We start from the raw sequence: 21,191 nt of genomic DNA on the forward strand, positions 1-21,191 counted from the left end.
GAGTGACTACTGAAGTGAGGAGTGACTACAGAAGTGAGGAGTGACTACTGAAGTGAGGAGTGACTACTGAAGTGAGGAGTGACTACTGAAGTGAGGAGTGACTACAGAAGTGAGGAGTGACTACTGAAGTGAGGAGTGACTACTGAAGTGAGGAGTGACTACTGAAGTGAGGAGTGACTACTGAAGTGAGGAGTGACTACTGAAGTGAGGAGTGACTACTGAAGTGAGGAGTGACTACTGAAGTGAGGAGTGACTACAGAAGTGAGGAGTGACTACTAAATATCAGATGGGAGGCTTAAGAGACATCCCACTTCGCCTCGCACCCACTCCATAATATAGTCTGTCAATTACCTACTCTTTGAGAAACACACACATACATTTATATCCACAGATTAACACACACAGATACGTTAAACAACATACTGAAACCGTAGTCACACATATAGACTACACATCAAATAGGCTAGTGGCCAACCCTCAAAAAGGCCTTTAGTTTTTGATACCCCTAGTTTTTGCATTTCGTTTTTGATAACAAAACACAACAATTTCAAATCTTTAATGTCTCCCATTTTATGAAATGAATGTTTGTGGGAAAATATTTTACTGCAAAAGTGGTTAAATTGATAGATATTGTGACACACCCCCTAAACTCAAAACATGCAGAATAATGTCTGGCTGGATGGGGGTGGGCCACAAAAGCTCATGTAACCTAATATTGCAAGCTCTAGTATTGCAGAAATTGGAATACAAGTAGTCAGTTGTCTGCCCTACATACACAAACAAACCGCATTAGGAGATCTTAATGCTTCTTGGAAATATAGACCTGTAAACACAGAGATGCAATAGGTGGAAATATCAACTACAAATGATTTATGATGAATGTAAGCTTTACTTTTGGGTAGCTGATAAATAGACAACTTTCCAAGTCAAATACTGAATGCTGACATTCAGTGCTTGTTGGGCCTGCTAGACAAAAATACATATAGTTCCATGTTTTTTGATGATGTAGTTATTGTAATCTAATGGGCTTTAAGGAAAACAAGTGGGCTGTGACAGCGAAAACTGTCATTTATTTTCAGTCAAAGGTTCCTCTGTAGATGTTATGTTAAGCTTCTTCAAATTACGTTAGGAGGCCCCCCTAGATTTGACTGCCACAATACCATTAAATGGTGGTTTAATCACCTGTATTTACATGTTTTAAATGAGACATCTTTCAAATTTGTGTACTCTACTTATGACCTGTACTCAATAATATTTTTGTCCAATACAGCTATGTTGGGTATCCAGTAGGCCTGACCATAATGACACTCAAACACCATTTTCTGGATATAGAAAAGGCAGCTGACTGCTTGGCATGGCAACACCAAGTATTCCAAGTCACGAGTCTATTCGAAGATCAATGTGGCAACTGGGAGGCTCCAACGGAAGGAAGGAGAACCATGGGCACCAACTGTGTTATAACCTGTACCTCCAGGATTGGGCTCTTAAGTCACCTCCTTATTATTTAGAAGTGAGCTTTGATTCATTGCTAGTCCGGAAAAGGCTGCCTGAATCCAACATGACCTTCCACTGGCTCGCTGCATTTGTGATGCGCATTGGGACCTTGTCGTGCACTCTTATGCTGTTTGGGTTGAGCTGTCTGCCCTGTCCTCGATAGGCCCGCGCCACCATCAGTCCTCCCCTCTGGCAGTTACTAGAGACAGAGACATGTCAGAAGGCCATTCACCAGCCAAGATGCCATCTGGAAAGTGCTGCTGTGCATTGCCCTTATATGCACCTATTTTGTTACCACCAATGGCTGGCCAGCCCATGTGACACCTGAAGAATGAGTTCTCATGCCGGGGTGACTCATGCATTGATCTGGGAAACTGTGCACTAATCCCAACACCCCTATAAGGACATAATGTCATCTTTGGCAAACAAGAGGCCACTTAGGATGGTGGGACTTATAGAAAGATGCTGTATGTCATTGTGTATGGTGGCTGGGGATTGACTGGGGGATAGTGGTCTTTATGCCCCGTGCTTGATCAGCTCTACCACCTCTGCAACCCCTTTTTAATTTTCATCAAAGGAATCATTTTCAAATATATATGTGGCTGGAACTGTGTTCATAGCCAAAGCTTCATAGTCTATGACCTACACTCTAAGTAACCTCTAGGAAACCTGAGACTAACCAAATAAACTGTTACCAAAACTCCAACCACACGTCAATTAGGTGTTGGAAAGATCTAAGGGAAGATCTGATTCTGACAGCTCTTTCACAGACTCTCTCTTAAACAAGTGGACAACCAACCATTCCGCTACTGGAGTAGATTTAGATGTTACTGGGATCCCCATTAGCCGACGCCAATGACTACAGCTAGTTTTCCTGGGGTCCGACACATAACGAAAAAGACAATGCAGAAAAAAATACTTTACAATTTACATTTTAAAAACATTATCAAAGACATTAGACTTACACGTATAGTTATTTTATTTAACTAGGCAAGTCAGTTAAGAACAAGTTCTTATTTACAATGACGGCCTAGGAACAGTGGGTTAACTGCCTTGTTCAGGGGCAGAACGACAGATTTTTACCTTGTCAGCTCGGGGATTCGATCTAGCAACCTTTCAGTTACTAGTCCAACACTAACCACTAGGCTACCTGCTTCCCTTATACATGCATTACTGTTATACATTCAGGCTGAGATAACATTCCAGTTAGTTCATGGGTCTCGTTGGCATTGAAGCGGCATCTGCCTGAATCCAACTGTTGTAGAAATGGAAACTGATCACCTCGCAGCCCTGAATACCCTGCCAGCCATACAGGAAGGATACTAACCTTGTCGCTGCAGCTTGCCCAGAATGACCAGTTAGCTGTGCAAGCTGGTCAGGCCCCAGAACTACAACCACTACTGGCTACTTTGTCTACTCACCCTGTTAGGACACACTCATGTCCTGTAACCTCAAAGACGTTGAATCCACCTTGCACACTTAGTTTCAGAGGGGAAAAGAGGGGACATGTTCCAGCTGTACATATACGCTACTAGAGTGACTGACTGTTGTATTACAGGTTGCTTTCCTGTTACTTGGTTATGCTACTATGTACTTGTGTTGTGAAAAACATGAACACCATCTAGTTGGCTTCAGCTTTCCATACACAGCGGAGGCATGGCAGTGCCACTCACACTTCTTATACCAAGAGACGTATGAAACCCTTCTAAGATATATCTATCAAATTTACCCACTTTTGCAGTAAAATATTTTTACACAACCATCCATTTCATAAAGGGGAGACATTAGAGGTGAGGAGACATGGTTGTGTTTTGTTCTACCTCGGTTAGGGGTATCACATTTTTTTGGAGGCCTTGCCACCAGCCTAAAAAAAGTCACATGGCCATAGAAGGGACACACATCCTCAAAGCTAATGCTAACAGGATGCCACTGAATCTCGACTTTCCCCCAGCCCTCTCTCCTAACCCCATGTTTACCTGCAGTATCTTATACTTTTCATCCATTTGAGCCACGCGCCAAAGTGCTCGAGAAAGCAAAATGGTGACTTCTAGATAGATAATGAAGCAGCACTACTTCAGCAAAGTGTCAGTCAACAGAGCTAAATCCTGAGCCGTATGACCAGCCTGCTACGCCTCAGTAATAAGGCTAAAGCCTTGGCCAGTATTAGTATTGACTGGCCGCGCGTAAAGCGGGCAGGTAGGTAATTACCAGGTTATTGGCTCATGCAGCCATCCTCTAATGCTGTCGGGGCATGCACACGGCTGCCCAGTTTAATCACTGTGGAAACAGGGGGAGTTGGGTGATTAAAAAGGGGGGGGGGGGTCTATCAGTAGTCAGGACTCGGCCTCGCACCAATGGGCTCCAGGGGCCTGCAACACCATAATGACCTCATAGGAGAGAGGAATGGAACAAGGCCTCTCCCCTTGGCAGCAAGAGAGATGGGAAGATAAGCAGGAGATGGAGAAAGAGGGGTGACAGAGTGAGATTAGAAAAGAATGAGAGAAAGAGAGAGGGAAGATTGGTGGTAAGTGGACAAAGGGGAAAGAGAGGAGTGTGAACGATTTGGGGGGAAGGTGAAGAAAACATTTGGGCGCCAGACAAAAAAAGAGAAGGAGAAAGAGAGAGAGATTTTGGAAGTGAGACGGGTTAGAAGGAAAATACTCCTAATTCTCCCTCTTCTCTCCTCTGTATCACTGCAGTGCACCTCTCCCACCCTCCCTGCATTGGGACTTTGGCTGAAGTGCCTTTGGTTCTGGTCCAGATATGGCCGGGGCGGTGGCGTGTGTGTGCCTGCGCGGATGGCAGGTGAATGGGAGGATATGTCATCGTAATGGCTCTGTGTAATGTGGTGTCACGCCGTGTGAGGAACAGGCACCATTGTAAAAGGGTGCCTATGCTAGCATTATTCAGAGGCTTGCACAGCAGCAGCAGCACCGGCCGCGGTCACTCTCCTTCCTCCTCTTTGCCATTTTCAATCTTTCTCATTTCACCTCGTGCTGTTTAATTTCCCTTTTCATTCTCTCATTCTCCTCTGTCTCTTTTGTCATGGTTATATTTAACGTTTTCTCTTTCTTCCTTTTTTGAAGCTGTCCTCTATTTACCCCCCCCACCCCCTTTCTCGCTCTCTCTCGGTTCTCTTCCCACTCTTTCTCTTTAACTTCCTCTTCGTATAGCTGTTGCCTCCTACTGTGCACATCTTAACATCAACATTGCTTGTTCTGCTTCTCTTAATCTCGGTTTGTCTTTCATCTTTTCAACCAAAGGCGGCCGACCTATCGTCTTTAGGTTGTTAAGTAGAGAACTGGTTGGTTTTTAAACTACCACTTGAGACTCTATTGCGTTTAGTGTTACCTAATTGTTTGAGAAACACTACTCTGTCCATCTATCTCACTCAATGTTGTGAACATAAGAAAACATGGCCTCACTTATCTGTTTAGAGAACACTGTAAAAACGGACGCCACGCGGCTGAGTGGCGTTTCAAAATATTGTTCTATGGATATCTCTTGCGGTATGGATATTGGACATGTGAATTGATGTGAATTCAATTAATTGTGCCGCCTTAATGCGTGTGACTTAATTTACTATACAGTAATTGTAAATCAACATGTTCTCAGTGATTCAAGGAATATTTTGTGCATACTGCCATCAAGTGGCATTGTTGTGAATTACATCCTACCTAATACTGTGCTGCATCCAAGTGTCTGTTTTTAAATGTATGTAAATTGTAAAGTATTTTGTGTGTAATGTCTTTTTCTTTATGTGTCAGACCCCAGTATGACTAGCTGTCAACGTTGGCGTTGGCTAATGGGGATCCTAATCAAATCCAAAATAGGTCATGGCTGGTCTGCTACACAAATAACATGTGTGTGTTATAACACTCTATCCATCTTGTGAGACGCTGTCATGTTTCTGAAATACCTATCTTGTGGCAAATTGTATCATTATTGCTATCCCATTAGAATAGCGCAGTCAGCAGTTTTGGCTGATAGATACTACCAGTATTGGGCCCATCCATCAACAGTGGTGCAGAGTTGCTCCGCTGTGGGTGGCTGCAGGAGTGCGACTTCATCGCCTGCTGTGTGGTTGCTTGTGCGTGAATGTGAGTGTGAACTAGATGGTCTGTGTGTTTATGCAAGAGAAAGACACATGCACACTCAAATACAACAGCATGGTGTCTAGCAAAAATGCAGAGAGAGAGCAGACACACAGTCTCTGTCTCTCTCTCTCTCTCTGTGCGTTTCTTTCTGTGCATCTCTCTCTCTCTGTGCGTTTCTCTCTTTCTGTGCATCTCTCTCTCTCTGTGTATCTGTCTCTCAATTGTTTGTTTTTTTCAATTCAGTTTGCTTTATTGGCATGATGTAACAAAGTACATATTTCCAAAGCTTACTTTGGATCTTTACAATATTAAAATAAGAATAATCAAAATTGTCAACAGCACAACAGTAACAACAATAACCAAGGGTCAAAATAACCATTGAAGAATAACAATATCTCTCTCTCTCTCTCTCTCTCTGTTTCTCTCTCTCTGTGTCTTCTCTCTCTGTCTCTTTCTTTCTGTGTCACTCTCTCTCTCTCGCTATCTTTGTGTGTCTCTCTGTCTCTCTCTATCTCTGTGTGTCTCTCCCTCTCTCTCTGTGTCTGTCTGTGTCTCTCTCTCTGTGTCTCTCTCGCTCTCTGTGTCTCTCTCGCTCTCTGTGTCTCTCTCTTTCTCTTTGTCTCTTTCTGTCTTTATCTCTCCCCCTCTACCCTCCAATTCCAATCCCATCATATCTCATTCTACCAGGTGTTCTGGTGTAGTGAAGGCCCCCGGGGGGGGGGGGGGGATCCTGCCGTGTCGTACACTCTGATTCGCTCGCAATGTTGACTGAGCAGAGCGCTAATTTGTAATGAGATCAGAACTCCCACTTGTAACCCACCTCCAGACTCCAGGTCTCCCCAATCCAGCTCAGCCATTCATCAAGAAATGCTCATTTTTTTCCCCTCTCTCGCATTAGTTCCCCCTCTTATCTTCTCTAGTCATACCAGGGGGCAGGGAGTTGAGGTGTGATACTCTATTCTACTTTTGTTTTGTGCATCTGTATGCTAAAGGGAAAAAACTACTTTTAAAAAAGTGAACAGTTGTTTTGTTTCTCAACGTGAGAAAGTGTCGTCTTTTCCACACCCAATTCCCTCCAATTATACAAGAACTCGCTAATGCGGTCAAGTCCCCTAGAATTTTCCTGAGAATTGTGAAAACCCCAAAGGCCTAGAATTCCAAACTCAAAAAGTATTGAACCATGACTACTACACTGATACTAGACAGAGGTGGTCGTGATTGGACACGGAATGAGAGACGATAAGAAGAGTAGTTGTCAACCCCTGTGTACCCATTCGAAGACCTGAAAGTCTGGCCTTTTCACCTGCACCTGCCAAAACAAGAGGCTCCTCTTCTCCCCCTCTGTTACCTGTCTCTCTTTTCCAGCCAGGGGTGTAAACTAAGTAGCAGTTGGCTCTATTGTTGATGGAATTGAACTTGGCATTACTGTGCCCACTGTCTCTGTTTTAAAGGTTGTGTTATGACCCGGAAAATGTAGATAAGAGTATAGGGATCACTCTGAATCATTATCAGACCCCGTCTCCAGCTCTCTAACCCAAATCCTATTACCATGGTCTGTCTGTTTTGCTAAGGCAGTGACCCTTGGCTGTTTCTCTACAGTCAGATTGAATCTTAATGTTGTTATGACATAAGTGCAGGCCAGACAGTGGAGTTTAATGGGAGGAATAGCGGACAGTTTGTTTATCTGGCGTGTAAAGGAGAACAGGGTTGTGTAGGCGGGGGCTATGGATGTTGGGGTCAGGGTTGGTCAACAACAATCCACACACACACACACACACACACACACACACACTGCCCCCCGGAGTTGGAATGTATTTACTGTTGTCTCGGTGTCTGTGAATGTCTGGCTCCCGCTGCAGAGCAGTAGAATACCACACCAAGGTCAGGCCTCTCGCCATTGCACGACAGGTATTTCTGATTACACAGATGCAGAGGAATGTTCCGCCCCTGTTTTCTCTCTCGCTCTCCCCATCTTTTATCCTCTGGAGATGATTGTTTCAAGATGTGCGTCACTCCAGGTCTCTGGTTTGGACCCCGTAGCCCCTGGTTAAGCGCCAACGATAACTTCCCCAATATATCAAAACCGAAGTCAATGTCAACATTCGCTGCAGTGATTTGTGATGCCACGAAGCACCCCTGATTCTTCAGACTGCCTTCCCCCCCCCATTTGAGGACATTTATACATTTCACAGGTGTGCTCTTCATAATTCACTTCAGTTTTTGACAAATCTTCAAGTAGAATGTGCATGGAAATCTTTACATGGTCACTGTTGATCCTTGAAGGCTTCCGTAGTTCATCTCATTTTAGTCATTAGTCTTATCCAGAGTGACTTACAGTAGTGAATACATACATTTCATTTTCATTTCATGCATTTTTATTTTATTTTTTATTTTTTTCTGTACTGGCCCCCCGTGGGAATCAAACCCACAACCCTGGCGTTGCACACACCATGCTGGCGTTGCAAACACCATGCTCTACCAACTGAGCCACAGGGAAGGCGTGTTGAGAAGACCATAGCGAAACCAGATTTGATCCTGCTGACTTCAGTCGTCACTCATTCGTTTTTTCTTGAAATATCACTGTCGATTTTGTTTTCAGTCAGTAAGTGTGTTTTCCTCTGTTGTGTTTTGCAGGAAGTTCTACTACATCACCCTGCTGAGGGACCCTGTGTCGCGCTACCTGAGCGAGTGGCGCCATGTGCAGCGCGGCGCCACCTGGAAGACGTCCCTTCACATGTGTGACGGGCGCACGCCCACGCCCGAGGAGCTGCCGCCCTGCTATGAGGGTACGGACTGGTCCGGCTGCACCCTGCAGCAGTTCATGGACTGCCCCTACAACCTGGCCAACAATCGGCAGGTGCGCATGCTCGCCGACCTCAGCCTGGTGGGCTGCTACAACCTCTCCACGGTGCCCGATAAGCGGCGCTCGCAACTTCTCCTCGAGTCGGCCAAGAAGAACCTGCGCGACATGGCCTTCTTCGGTCTGACTGAGTATCAGCGCAAGACGCAGTTCCTGTTCGAGCGCACCTTCCGTCTGCGCTTCATCCGCCCCTTTGTGCAGTACAACAGCACGCGGGCGGCCGGCGTGGACCTGGACAATGACACGGTGGCGCGCATCGAGGAGCTCAACGACCTGGACATGCAGCTGTATGACTACGCTCGCGACCTCTTCCAGCAGCGCTATCAGTACACTCGGCAGCTGGAGAGACGCGCGCACCGCTTGGCGCTTCGGGGTCGCGGTCTGGACCCCCGGGATTTTCTCAGAGATGAGGGCGGTATGGGGGGCGAAGGGACAGCCAGGTTGCCCACAGAGGACTACATGAACCACATCATCAACAGGTGGTAGCCCCCATCCCAGCCACCCTCCTAGACACCCACTTTCCTGACCTCCCCATTGTCTGGTATGGTGAGGTTGCATCAGAGTGAATGTTTAGGACAGTTGAAATTTGGCACTTGTGGTTTGGGAAGGAGACAGTTGCAGAGGGTTGGGTGACTTACCTATGGACTTTGCATGAGCCAAGCTGTGGGTTTCAGACCAGACGATATCCCTTCTAGCTCCTGGATGACATAGACGTTTTGGTCTTCTTAGACTATGTGGTGAGGTCAGATATTTGTGATTGGAAGCCGATGATAAACCTGAGTGACCCTCTGGAGTTCTAGAAGCAGCAACTGTCTCTACACTCCTCAGATTTTCCTTTACAAAGTAAACAAACTTGTTTTACTTGCCGTTCTATGTCTTAGCCCACAAGAATAACCTATGTGCTTAATAAGTTGTTTGAGGAGTTTCAAAGCAGTGAGATGAGAAATTACCTGTACTTTGGGCCAAAAGTATTTCAATAGTGTCTAAGCAAAGGACATTTCCGACAAGCTATCTTTTTATTTATTCAATTGCTTTCTGATCATTTGAAATAGATATTTTTCCAATGTGAGAGACTATTTGGCCCACCTCGATATACAGTATGGCACTTGTAAGTGATATAAAGTCATGATTGTCATAACATACTCATCAATTTGCTGAAAGTTTACTAACATGTATCAAAGTTTAGAGCTATATCTTAATATAAATGACGGATAAACAGATTTTCTTTTTTTACACTTGTATGTTTTTACCATTTTGTCTGAATGTCTATGAAGAGGCCAGTCTCTTTGGTTCCAATGTATTTTAATTCACCCGTTGGATTGTGATCTGTACACTAAAGGAGATGTACATGAATGAGAAGGTAAATGATTGACATGAAGGTTTGTCATGTGATTGTCTAGGAACATTTTCGACCACATAATCTACATACATGCTCAACAGGAGACGGACCGAGGGTCTCATACTGAAGGGAGACACTAAAAACAGGAAACACTGTCGTTCTTATTACTTGTACAAAGTTGTGTGTGTGTGTGTGCTCGCCGCGCTTTTGTTTCTGTGCTTTCATGCTCAATACATTTCCCTTCTCTGTTTGGGATCAAGTGTGTCATTTAAAACCAGAATACAATGAACATGTGTAATGGATGGATTATTAGTCGAGGTTGCCATGCTCCACAAGATGTTTTATTTTTAATAATGCGTATTTAAATGTCTAAAAGTGCAACAGGTAAAATATTAAAGTTGAAGAATGGACAGCCTCTTGCCAACCACAAACTCTTTTTGTTAATAATCTTGAACATTTTTTAAAATAGAATGATCCCCTGGAGAACGGTGTGTTTAATTAAAATTCAAACACAATGGGTATGGACATGATATAACCATTATCATTAAATACTGCTGTATATGGAACCTCCATATTTGTCCTATTTATAATTCTGCTCATAAAGTCTCCAATCCAACTGCAAATACTGTGATCTCACAGGCATGGCCAGTGCTAAAAACAGGCCCACATCTGAATGTTTTGGAGTGTTAAGATGCTAAGGAATGATTATTATTATTATTAAGGAAATGTGGACCAGTGTGTGCAGATCCTGCAAATGACTCATAGTCTTGTCTCAATAGCAGAATGTTTGTTTGAGTGACTTATACTTATGTCCCAGGGCTCATAAGCAACCATTTCACGGTAAAGTCTACACCAGTTGTATTCGGTGCATGTGACAAAATAACATTTGATTTGATTTGACCCTCTCCGGAGCAGAGGTCAAACAATGGGTTCCAGAAGATTTCGCTGATGCAAAGTATTTTTTATCTTATTTGGGAAAGATCGTTTTGGGGAGGATTGGTTACAAATCGTGTGTGTGTGTGTGTGTGTGTGTGTGTGTGTGTGTGTGTGTGTGTGTGTGTGTGTGTGTGTGTGTGTGTGTGTGTGTGTGTGTGTGTGTGTGTGTGTGTGTGTGTGTGTGGACATGTTTAACTATACTTGTGGGGACCAGAAGTCCCCACAAGAATAGTAAACAAACAACATTTTGACCAACTGGGGACATTTTGTTAGTCCCCACAAGAAAAAGCGATATTTCTAGGGGGTTAAGGTTCAAATTAGGGGTTAAAGGTTACGGTTACGGTTAAGATTAGGGTAAAGGGTTAAGTTTAGGGAAAATAAGATTTTATGCGTGTTTGTGTGTCCCCACAAGGTTAGTTAAACAAGACTGAGTGAGTGAGAATTGAGTGATGTAGGACATTTGTAAACAAAGTCTCCGGTCGGTTTTACCCATATTGTATTATTACTGTGAGTATTTCTGTTCTTCATGCAGATTGGATCTTCTATTCAACAATTAAAAAAAAAGATATTCCTTTGTATTTCAGTCTCTGCTCCTATTCTTTGTACTCAGAATGAACCGGGTAGCATCATTTGTACTCAGAATGGCAGAATGCTAAAAAACTGCTCTGAGATCAACCTCTCTTGGAGCGAGCCACACCATGTTGCCAAGGACTGAAGGACATGGGAGCACATTGTGGTCATGTCCCATAGGGGATGAAGAGGGTAGAGTAAGTAAGTATTGGTTGTTTCAGTTCACACACAAATTACCTCATCATTCATATCATGGTAGCATCTCTATGACATGTTTTCAAAAGTAACATAGCCCATTTCATTTGATCAACACAGAAGTAATTCCCTTTATGAATGATGTCCACCTAAATTGTGGCCAGATGGAGAGAAAAAAATCTGAGTTAAAACATCTTCCAAGTAAGAGGCATAGCAGACAATCACTCTGGCATTTCACCATTTTGTCAGGCAGACACATTGCCAAGGTAAGTTGACGCTTAAACTTAAATTAATAATCCGCAGATGAATGAGTTGCTTTGGGTTGAGAACAGGGACTTGTTCTCAACCCAGTGTCGTCTGCACAAAGTCAGGAAACGGAAATCAGGAAACGTTTTGAGATTGTGTACAGTTTTGAACAAGCGGCAGTGGAAACGGAGAGGGTTTTTGGACTATCATGCCCTCCCTGTCCCTGCAGAGCCAGGCAAACAAATGGCAACAGCTGGCCAGGTTTAACCCGGGGGGAAATCTGCTGGAGTTGAGCGCCACATGAGGCATAGCTGAGGGCATACCAAGGTCACATTCAATCACCCATTATGTATAATTATTCTCTACAGAAAAACATTGCATTAACAATGTATAAAAGCACTGCCACAAAACACACGACAGCACCACAGCTGTTCTCTTGGAATACTGGTAGCGTGTTCTCTGTGTTCATGTTTTAACTTATCAGAACATACAGTAGAGCAAACCGCTTGATTGGAAATTGGGTCATTTATAGGTGAAGTTAGTCATAAACGTTTTAGTATTTTCTAGTGTAAACATGATTTTGATAAACAATGTAAACCTACGTTTGTTGTTGTCATATGTAGTGATTGTGAATGCTATGCGGAGAGAACATCAACTTAAAGATGGAATCCGCAGTACGGGGAAACAGTGCCACTGGCTGCCCCACTACGTTAATGTTTTTTGTAGCAGAGCTGAGGAGCGTCGCGCTGCTCGCCCAGCAAAACAAAAGAAGAAATACATTATTGTTATCTTCTATTGCTCGTGCAATGATGTCTGTGGCGGAGAACTCTGTTTATTGTTTGCAGTAACATCTTAGTTGGTGTAATATTGCAAACTGACATGTCTGTTTCACCATTAAAGATTCCAGCTTTAAGGGTTCTGTTGTTTTTTTCTTCAGTTTGACTGTTGAAACATTACTTGAATTTGTTTCACACTTACCTCACAATTTCAGTTGCATTTTTACAGTTTTCTTTCAAATGTGTGTGTCCCTCTTTCTCACTGTGTTTAAAATGAACGTGTCCACAAACACAACGAGGTGCACTTGTTGCTATGTCTGACCTAAACCCCAGACATCATGAATGAACTGAATAACAAGTCTTTATACTGATAAAGATATACATGTTGTTTCATGTCTGAATCGCAATGAATAAGTCAGGTCAACTGGTGGCTGTGTCTGGAGAGAACCAAAGAAAGATATCATCAAAACACTGCATTGAAAAATCTGTGAATTTGGCAGAGAAAGAGAGAGACTGAGGAAATAGCAGGAAGATAACCTATGTACTATTGTGCATTTTTCGGTTTGCTCCAGAAATGCCATTTTCTTTATACTTCTCATCACATTTAAATTGTGTTAGTGGGGACAGAATTCAATTAGCGGAGGAATTAGTGTATGTGAGATAAAACAGGTTAACTTCGTATAAAGCTCTATATGCCACAAGATCAAAAGTGGGAGGCAGGTAGCCCAGTGGTTAGAGCATTGGGCCTCTAACCGGAAGGTTGCTGGATCGAATCCCCAAGTTGACAAGGTAAACATCTGTCGTTCTACCCCTGAACAAGGCAGTTAACCCACTGCTGCCCAGTAGGCTGTCATTGTAAATAATAATTTGTTCTTAACTGACTTGCCTAGTTAAATTTAAAAAAAGACTGCCTCAAATCTAAGACTGCTTTTGTTATGGTGTCAATGATTCAGACTATTTGTGTATTTGGTCTCCCTTGATGAGTGATTCTAACTATTACATTAATTGAATAAACACAACAGCATTCCAACTCTGAGCAAAGTATTTATTGACATAACAAAATCCTTTTTGTGAGGTGACATAGGGTGACTGCACCAAAACTTTTCAGAGCCTTGAGTGGATATTGAATGAATATTGAACTGTTTAACAAAGATTAGGCTCTGTCTCCATCTGCTGGCTATATGCTGCCAGTCAACAACAATTCTTGCTCATGTTTGCTGGACACGTCCCCATTTATTGTTTGAGTGAAAGATTAACTTAGAGCCAACATGTATACTGTATAATTACTTGTAATAAGCATGTATAAGCAGTATAAACATTTATAAGAGCGTTAAGCTTTATATTATATTGTTTTTCGATGCTGTAATTTTTCAAGTCTTACAACATATACAATTGCATTATATAACCACATACAGTTGAAGTCGGAAGTTTACAAACACCTTAGCCAAATACATTTAAACTCAGTTTTTCACAATTCCTGACATTTAATCCTAGAAAAAATTCCCTGTCTTAGGTCAGTTAGGATCACCACTTTATTTTAAGAATGTGAAATGTCAGAAAAATAGTAGAGTGAATGATTTATTTCAGCTTTTATTTATTTCGTCACATTCCCAGTGGCTCAGAAGTTTACATACACTCAATAAGTATTTGGTAGCATTGCCTTTAAATTGTTTAACTTGGGTCAAACGTGCTGTGTGGCCTTCCACAAGCTTCCCACAATAAGTTGGGTGAATTTTGGCCCATTCCTCCTGACAGAGCTGGTGTAACTGAGTCAGGTTTGTAGGCGTTCTTGCTCGCACACACACATTTTCTATAGGATTAAGGTCAGGGCTTTGTGATGGCCACTCCAATACCTTGACTTTGTTGTCCTTAAGCCATTTTGCCACAACTTTGGAAGTATGCTTGGGGTCATTGCCCATTTGGAAGACCCATTTGCGACCAAGCTTTAACTTCCTGACTGATTCACTTTTCGCACCAAAGTACATTCATCTCTAGGACACAGAACGCGTCTCCTTCCTGAGCGGTATGACGGCTGCGTGGTCCCATGGTGTTTATACTTGTGTACTATTGTTTATACAGATGAACGTGGTACGTTCAGGCATTTGGAAATTGCTCCCAAGGATGAACCAGACTTGTGGAGGTCTACAATTCTTTTCTGAGGTCTTGGCTGATTTCTTTTGATTTTCACCTGATGTCAAGCAAAGAGGCATTGAGTTTGAAGGTAGGCCTTGAAATACATCCACAGGTACACCTCTAATTGACTCAAATGATGTCAATTAGCCTATCAGAAGCTTCAAAAGCCATGACACCATTTTCTGGAATTTTCCAAGCTGTTTAAAGGCACAGTCAACTTAGTGTATGTAAACTTCTGACCCACTGGAGTTGTGATACAGTGAATTATAAGTGAAATAATCTGTCTGTAAACAATTTTTTGAAAAATGACTTGTGTCATGCACAAAGTAGATGTCCTAACCGACTTGCCCAAACTATAGTTTGTTAACAAGAGATTTGTGGAATGGGTGAAAAACAAGTTTTAATGACTCCAACTTAAGTGTATGTAAACTTCTGACTTCAACTGTATGTACAATGCTACAGGAGTTTCCGTCAGCTGTTCAAGCTTCTTTTTTTGAAAATATCCCAGGTCTAGCCAGTGAGCATGGCAAGCTCATCACCATCATCTTCCTCCTATGTGCTTTCCCTCAAGGCATTCTCAAGTCTGATCCAGAACACCTCCTGGTCAAGCTTGTCTGTGGGCCACAACAAGTATGTTTTCCGATGCACCATCTTTCATAACCGAGTGTTAGGAGAGAGACAGTAGTGTGGGATCTCTTCGAGAAACACCATCAGAAGAACATCACTCCCCTCACACAGAAGTCTGACTGGCCACCTGGAACTCCAGGGCACACCACTCACTGCGAAGAAAGTCACGAGTCACCACGCAGAGTGTGCGTCCGGCATTGTAGATGGCTGTTTCAATGTTCTCTAGCAACTTCCGTGCCCCGACGGAAGTCGCGGTGTTGCAAGCACAGTCGGAACGGAGCTGATCCTAATCCTAGTCCTTTCTAGAAGGGCTATCAGCTCACTCACGGCTCATCTCTGGAGCTGTAGCAACCTTTCCCCACTGCCATATGCCTTCGAAGGCGAGTCCGCAGGAGGCGGAGTAGGTAATGGATGGTTGTGCCAGATTAGGCACATGGTCACAGTCACCAAGTCCAGAAGCAAGGTGGACAAGAAAAGGCTGTGGGTTGAACTGGTCATAAGAGCATGCTTTGTCATCTAATTCCCGCATGTAGTGAGCTGTCCTCATATTGTCACAGTGGCGGTCATAGATATGGGCTATGTGCACAGTAGGATCATTTAAAGCTTTTGAACCAGGCATTTGGGCGGGTACAGTACAGTGGGTTGTCGCTGATATCAAGGAATCGCAACATAGGGAGGTTATCGAACAAAGATTTCTCCAAAACGTGTAAATGGTTGGACTGAATTAGTGAAACCTTCAAGGAATTCCCTGGAGGCAGTAAGTTGTCGGGTAGAGTATCCAGGTCTGTTTTGTAAAAGGTCAGCATTTCCAGTGATTTAAGTGGATGAAGGACAGTACTCAGATTGGTGTTACTGAGAGTGATGCCGGCCCCAAAATTCCGTCTAAAGTTGACAAGGGGGACAAAGGTATTTGGATGGAAATTGCTCAAAATTGTGCTTCCTATGGATAAACTTCTTATGCACACTTACTCCTTAAAGAAGCCCGGTCCAAAATGTTCAACTCCATCTCCACAAGGGCCTTGGTAGCGTAACTCCACATACTCTAGGGCAGAGAGTTGTCCTTATCAAAATAAAGGCAGTTGTTTTACAACACTGGCTGTTTCACTTTCACAAGACCTTGTAAGATGGCAGGAGTTAATCTTTTGATATGCTTCCCAGGTCCAGGTAATCAAGATTTTCCAGGTCTTGGAAGGATCCTTCCTCAATGTATTTGATAATGAGGCTGAGGTCCAGCTTCACAAGTCTGCTGAGTTTGCTGAAAGGTTGAATGGTGATGTATCTAATGACACTGTATAGCATGTAAAACTCTTCAAGGTTCTGTAGGTCACTGAAAGTATTTTTTATGAATTCAATGATTTCATTTCGATAATGGACAAGCATCTAAGGTTCCTTAGAGGAACCAGCGAGGGTTGAGTTCTCGAATCTTGCTTCTATCTAGACTTACATGCTGACCAGACAGCAGGCGCGTGTGCGATCGTCATCGCATGCATGTTGATTTTGTTCCTCCACACCAGACGCGATCAGGACATGCAGGTTGAAATATCAAAACAAACTCTGAACCAATTATATTAATTTGGGGACAGGTCGAAAAGCATTAAACATTTATAGCAATTTAGCTAGCTAGCATGCTGTTGCTAGCTAATTTGTCCTGGGATATAAACATTGGGTTGTTATTTTACATGAAATGAACAAGGTCCTCTACTCCGACAATTAATCCACAGACAAAACGGTAAACCAAATTTGTTTCTTGTCAACTCTCCTTCTTCCTTCAGGCTTCTTTTTCTTCTTTGGACTTGATAAGGCGGTTGGCAAACAAATTTACGGTGCATTACTACAACCGACTGGAGTGTGGACCTCAGTTCATCTTTCAATCACCCTTGTGGGTATATACTCCTAAAAACCAATGAGGAGATGGCACGTGGGTAATTGCTCCTAAAAACCAAAGAGATTTGAGAGGCAGGACTTGCAGCGCTTAGAGCGTCACAAATAGAACCAAGTTCTATTTTAGTGCCCGGCTACGCAGATGCTTGCGAGCAGTGTGGGTGCAATGATTGAATAACATGTATGTGTACATTTATTTTGCATCGCTCGCACACGCGACATGAGCGCTGTGGTCAGCATGTTAGGAACGTCTAATTTCTGAGGCCAGCAAACGTATCCATTTGAATGTTCAGCTAGTTATCATTAAGTTGTAAAGTTTCAAGACCCTCAAGGCTTTGGAAGGTGGTGTGAGAGATTTCCTTTAAACCACAGTCAACTAGATAAAGTATTTTAATTTTGCTCCCATCTTTCACGAGCTGGGATTCTCCCAAATCCCCAAGATTCACTTTTTCAAAGACTACCATATTTGGTATGGAGAATTCTAACAGGACAGAGACATTTGGAGGTAATTTGGATCTTCCAAGATTGATCTCTACTCTTGAAATGTTGTCCGTCACATCCAGGAGGCCGCAAATAGTGAAATTAGATCTTTCAAGCAAAAAATAATAATGCCACCATTGAAAGAATTTTCTTTGTCTCCATTGGAATTCCAGCCAGGAATTCTGTTTCTATCCCCATAAGGAGCAGGAGCTTCAATCTGTGGTTGTGAGCAAAAATGCCTGACTTTGGATGTAATCCAGAGTTGTTTGAAAGGTTTATGTAGGCAAGAGCAGGAAAGCCACTGACGTTCAAATGGTCAATGTTGTAGCCTAAAAGACTAAGCCAGGACAAAGAGGTGGTGTTGTACACCCGATTCTGTACACTTTGTAGTTTATTCATAGAAATGTCATTCGTTTTTTTTTACAAATCGGGAACCCTTAACTGTTTCAGGTTGTGGAATACGTCAACCTTGATCACTGAGTTGTTTCTGGAGATGTTTAGAAAAGACTGAATGTGTAGTCCTTTGAATTCACCTCCACTTAGAGACGCGAGTTTGTTCTGGTCCAGGGTTAGTACACTTGAGAAATGTCTCAGGCGGACTGTTTTGAATTTTGTTCTTGGACAGATTGATCTTGGTGGCATTTTTGGGGATGGTCTGTATAGCATCCGACACATTCACAATGTTCTGACTCCTACATCAGATAGTGGTGGGGTCATTATAGTTTGTCTGACACCCCTTAAATCCATAGCCCCAGCTGAACCTGATGTTGATGAGAAGCATGAATAAAAGAAAGGATCTTGACATCTTCTCTTCACAGCCAATTTAACCTGAAGTAAAGCAGGGTTTTAAACCGGAAATACAGAAAAGTAACACAAGCTAGTAATCTGAAAAAGAATCACCACAGCTGTGATGGAAACAGGTCGTTTCGGTAAAATATTATAAATGCCGACAGATCATTTGTTCGTTTGACATGGTGGGAAATCTTTGTGTCGGTAAAATTAATTATGCGATAAATGGTGGTGGAAACGCCTTTATGCGCAAATATTGATATAATAACCATCATATCCAAAGTAAACTTGGAGTCACGTGATGATCACGTGTGGTCCACCCACTACGACTCGGGAAACCATGCAGTTTATTAGGCTACACATTATTATTATTATTGTTATGATGAGGATCTTCACAGGGTGGTGAAAGTGCATAGTGATCTTGATGCTACTTTCCAATAAATATGAAGGGTCTTTTTCTGGTGACATGTTGATTGATGCTTGACTGCCATTTGACAAATAAAAATATAATCCCATGTAGACTAGTCTACCTGCACAACCTACCCCCACTGTATCTGCGAGCTGTTGGCTAGAGTGCACGTGCCAAGACTACAGTAGGCACATATTCTATTTAACGCAAACCGTTTTTTGTGACTGATCTATCAATGGAAACACATTGAACATACTTTTTGTGTGCTACGTAATCGCACACTGACTTTTATACAGACCAGAGAATCTTGTTTCTCATGGTCTGATATTCTTTTGGTGCATTTTGGCACATGACTCCATATGTGTTATTTGATAGTTTTGATGTCTTCACTATTATTCTACAATGTAGAAAATGATCAAATAAAGAAAAACCCTTGAATGAGTAGGTGTTTCCAAACTTTTGACTGATACTGTACCACGGCTAAGGGCTGTGTCCAGGCACTCCGTGTTGTGCCGTGCTTAATAACAGCACTTAGCCATGCTATATTGGCCATATACAACACCCCCTCGGGCCTTATTGCTTAATAATACACCTTGCTGAAATGTATCCCCTGCATACAATGCTGCCTACAATCATCCCATACTGCATAATAATACATTGAGACGTTGGCGGCAGGTAGGCTAGCGGTTAAGAGCAATGGGCTAGTAACTGAAAGGTCACTGGTTTGAACCACCGAGCAGACTAGGTGAAAAATCTGTCTGTGCCATAATTGCACCTGTAAATCACTCTGGATAAGAGCGTCTGCTAAATGATGCACATTCAATTCTCTGTGGCTTTGTTTAAGCTGTAGCTACTACCTAGAAATAGTCTACCCCCAGGTAGATATATGATATGGATGTCATAACGGAAGTTACCAAGACAATGATTAATCAATCACGTTAAGTACACAAACACACTGTGATTGAACATACTTCTCATAATAGAAGATGATATCTACCACTTGAAATAATACCTTATTGTATTATCTATGTTTGTTTCTCTTCCAGAGGGCATGCTCCAATACATCTATTAAGCCTCACCAAACCTCAAAAATAAAACTTACCTGATTAATCAATAACATGATTTGATCAATTTTACAGTTCAACACACACACACACACACACACACACACACACACACACACACACACACACACAGACCGACAGACATAATTCAAGTATCTTTAGCATTGCCAGGCTTTAGGGACCTCTGGTGTACTCATATGTGGGCATGCATTTGTTTGACTTACTCCTCTGCTGGTTTTCACTGGATTAGTCATCCTGGCCAGGGCTAACGTGTTTAGGGTTGCCATGACAACAGTCAAACTTTGTCAGACCAATTCACCCGTTGAGTTCCTTTAGCGTCAGCTAGCTGAGCTGACCCTAGAGGCTCTTTTACCACACATCCCGGCAGGAGAGCAGGAAGAAACTGAGGGGAAGGTCTGGTATATTCAACATTTAATTTAGAAATTGTTGGATTATTTATCCTGTGTTCTTTTCCATTTGTGTGGATGCGCATAATGAATGTTATGGAAACACTTGAAATACAGTATCTATAGACAGTGCAGCGCATAGTTTGATTTAATATTATCACTATACCTGGCATGGAGCATTAGACAATTGCACAATATAAGTTATTATAATGATAATTTCCAATGGACAAATGGGTTTATTTGTTAAGATTATGTTGTTCAATACTGCAATAAAGTTATGCGTAGATCATGTAAAGGTGTAAGATAATTTTAGCAATCTGGATCAACTTAAGATCCTACACTTGTAGGACTCCAAGTTGGAGGCCTACATGGTGATATGATTTTAACCATGTCGTCTAATAGTCTAAAACCCAAAAGTGACTATTAACTAACTCCTCTGCGCTTTAAGATGTGTGACACTCAGAATCTCCAGCCAGTTGAAGTAGTGGACCCTGAGGTGGATGAGGGGTCCGGCATCCCCCCAGCGGATAAGGTGGATCCAGGGGAGGAAGTGTCCAATCCTCCCCCAGAGGAAAGCCTTGATGCTGGGGAGACGATGCAGGACAGCTCTGAGGAAGCAAAGAGGGAACCAGAGAACAAGGCCGAGGGAGAGCTAAGCCAGACAACTGCACCCGACCATTCAAATGAGTTAAAACCTCCACTTGTTAGTATACGAAAAGGTACAGTGCAAGTGCAGTGGCTTGCGAAAGTATTCACCCCCTTGGCATTTTTCCTATTTTGTTGACTTACAACCTGGTATTAAAATAGATTTTGGGGGGGGGGTTGTATCATTTGATTTACACAACATGCCTACCACTTTGAAGATGCAAAATATTTTTTATTGTGAAA

General features: G+C 42.6%; 1 protein-coding gene across 1 annotated transcript in view; it reads left to right on the plus strand.

The window, feature by feature from the left end:
* Positions 1–10,360, plus strand: part of LOC115195546 (heparan-sulfate 6-O-sulfotransferase 1-B) — a 93,821-nt gene extending 83,461 nt beyond the window's left edge. Inside the window, exon 2 of the mRNA XM_029755497.1 lies at positions 8,226–10,360. Within this exon, the coding sequence (XP_029611357.1) occupies positions 8,226–8,937 (712 nt within the window). The 3' untranslated portion in view covers positions 8,938–10,360. The remainder of the gene's footprint in view (positions 1–8,225) is intronic.
* The last annotated feature ends 10,831 nt before the right edge of the window (positions 10,361–21,191 follow it).

This window comes from Salmo trutta, chromosome 6, assembly GCF_901001165.1.
Source record: "Salmo trutta chromosome 6, fSalTru1.1, whole genome shotgun sequence".
Taxonomy (NCBI): Eukaryota; Metazoa; Chordata; class Actinopteri; order Salmoniformes; family Salmonidae; genus Salmo; species Salmo trutta.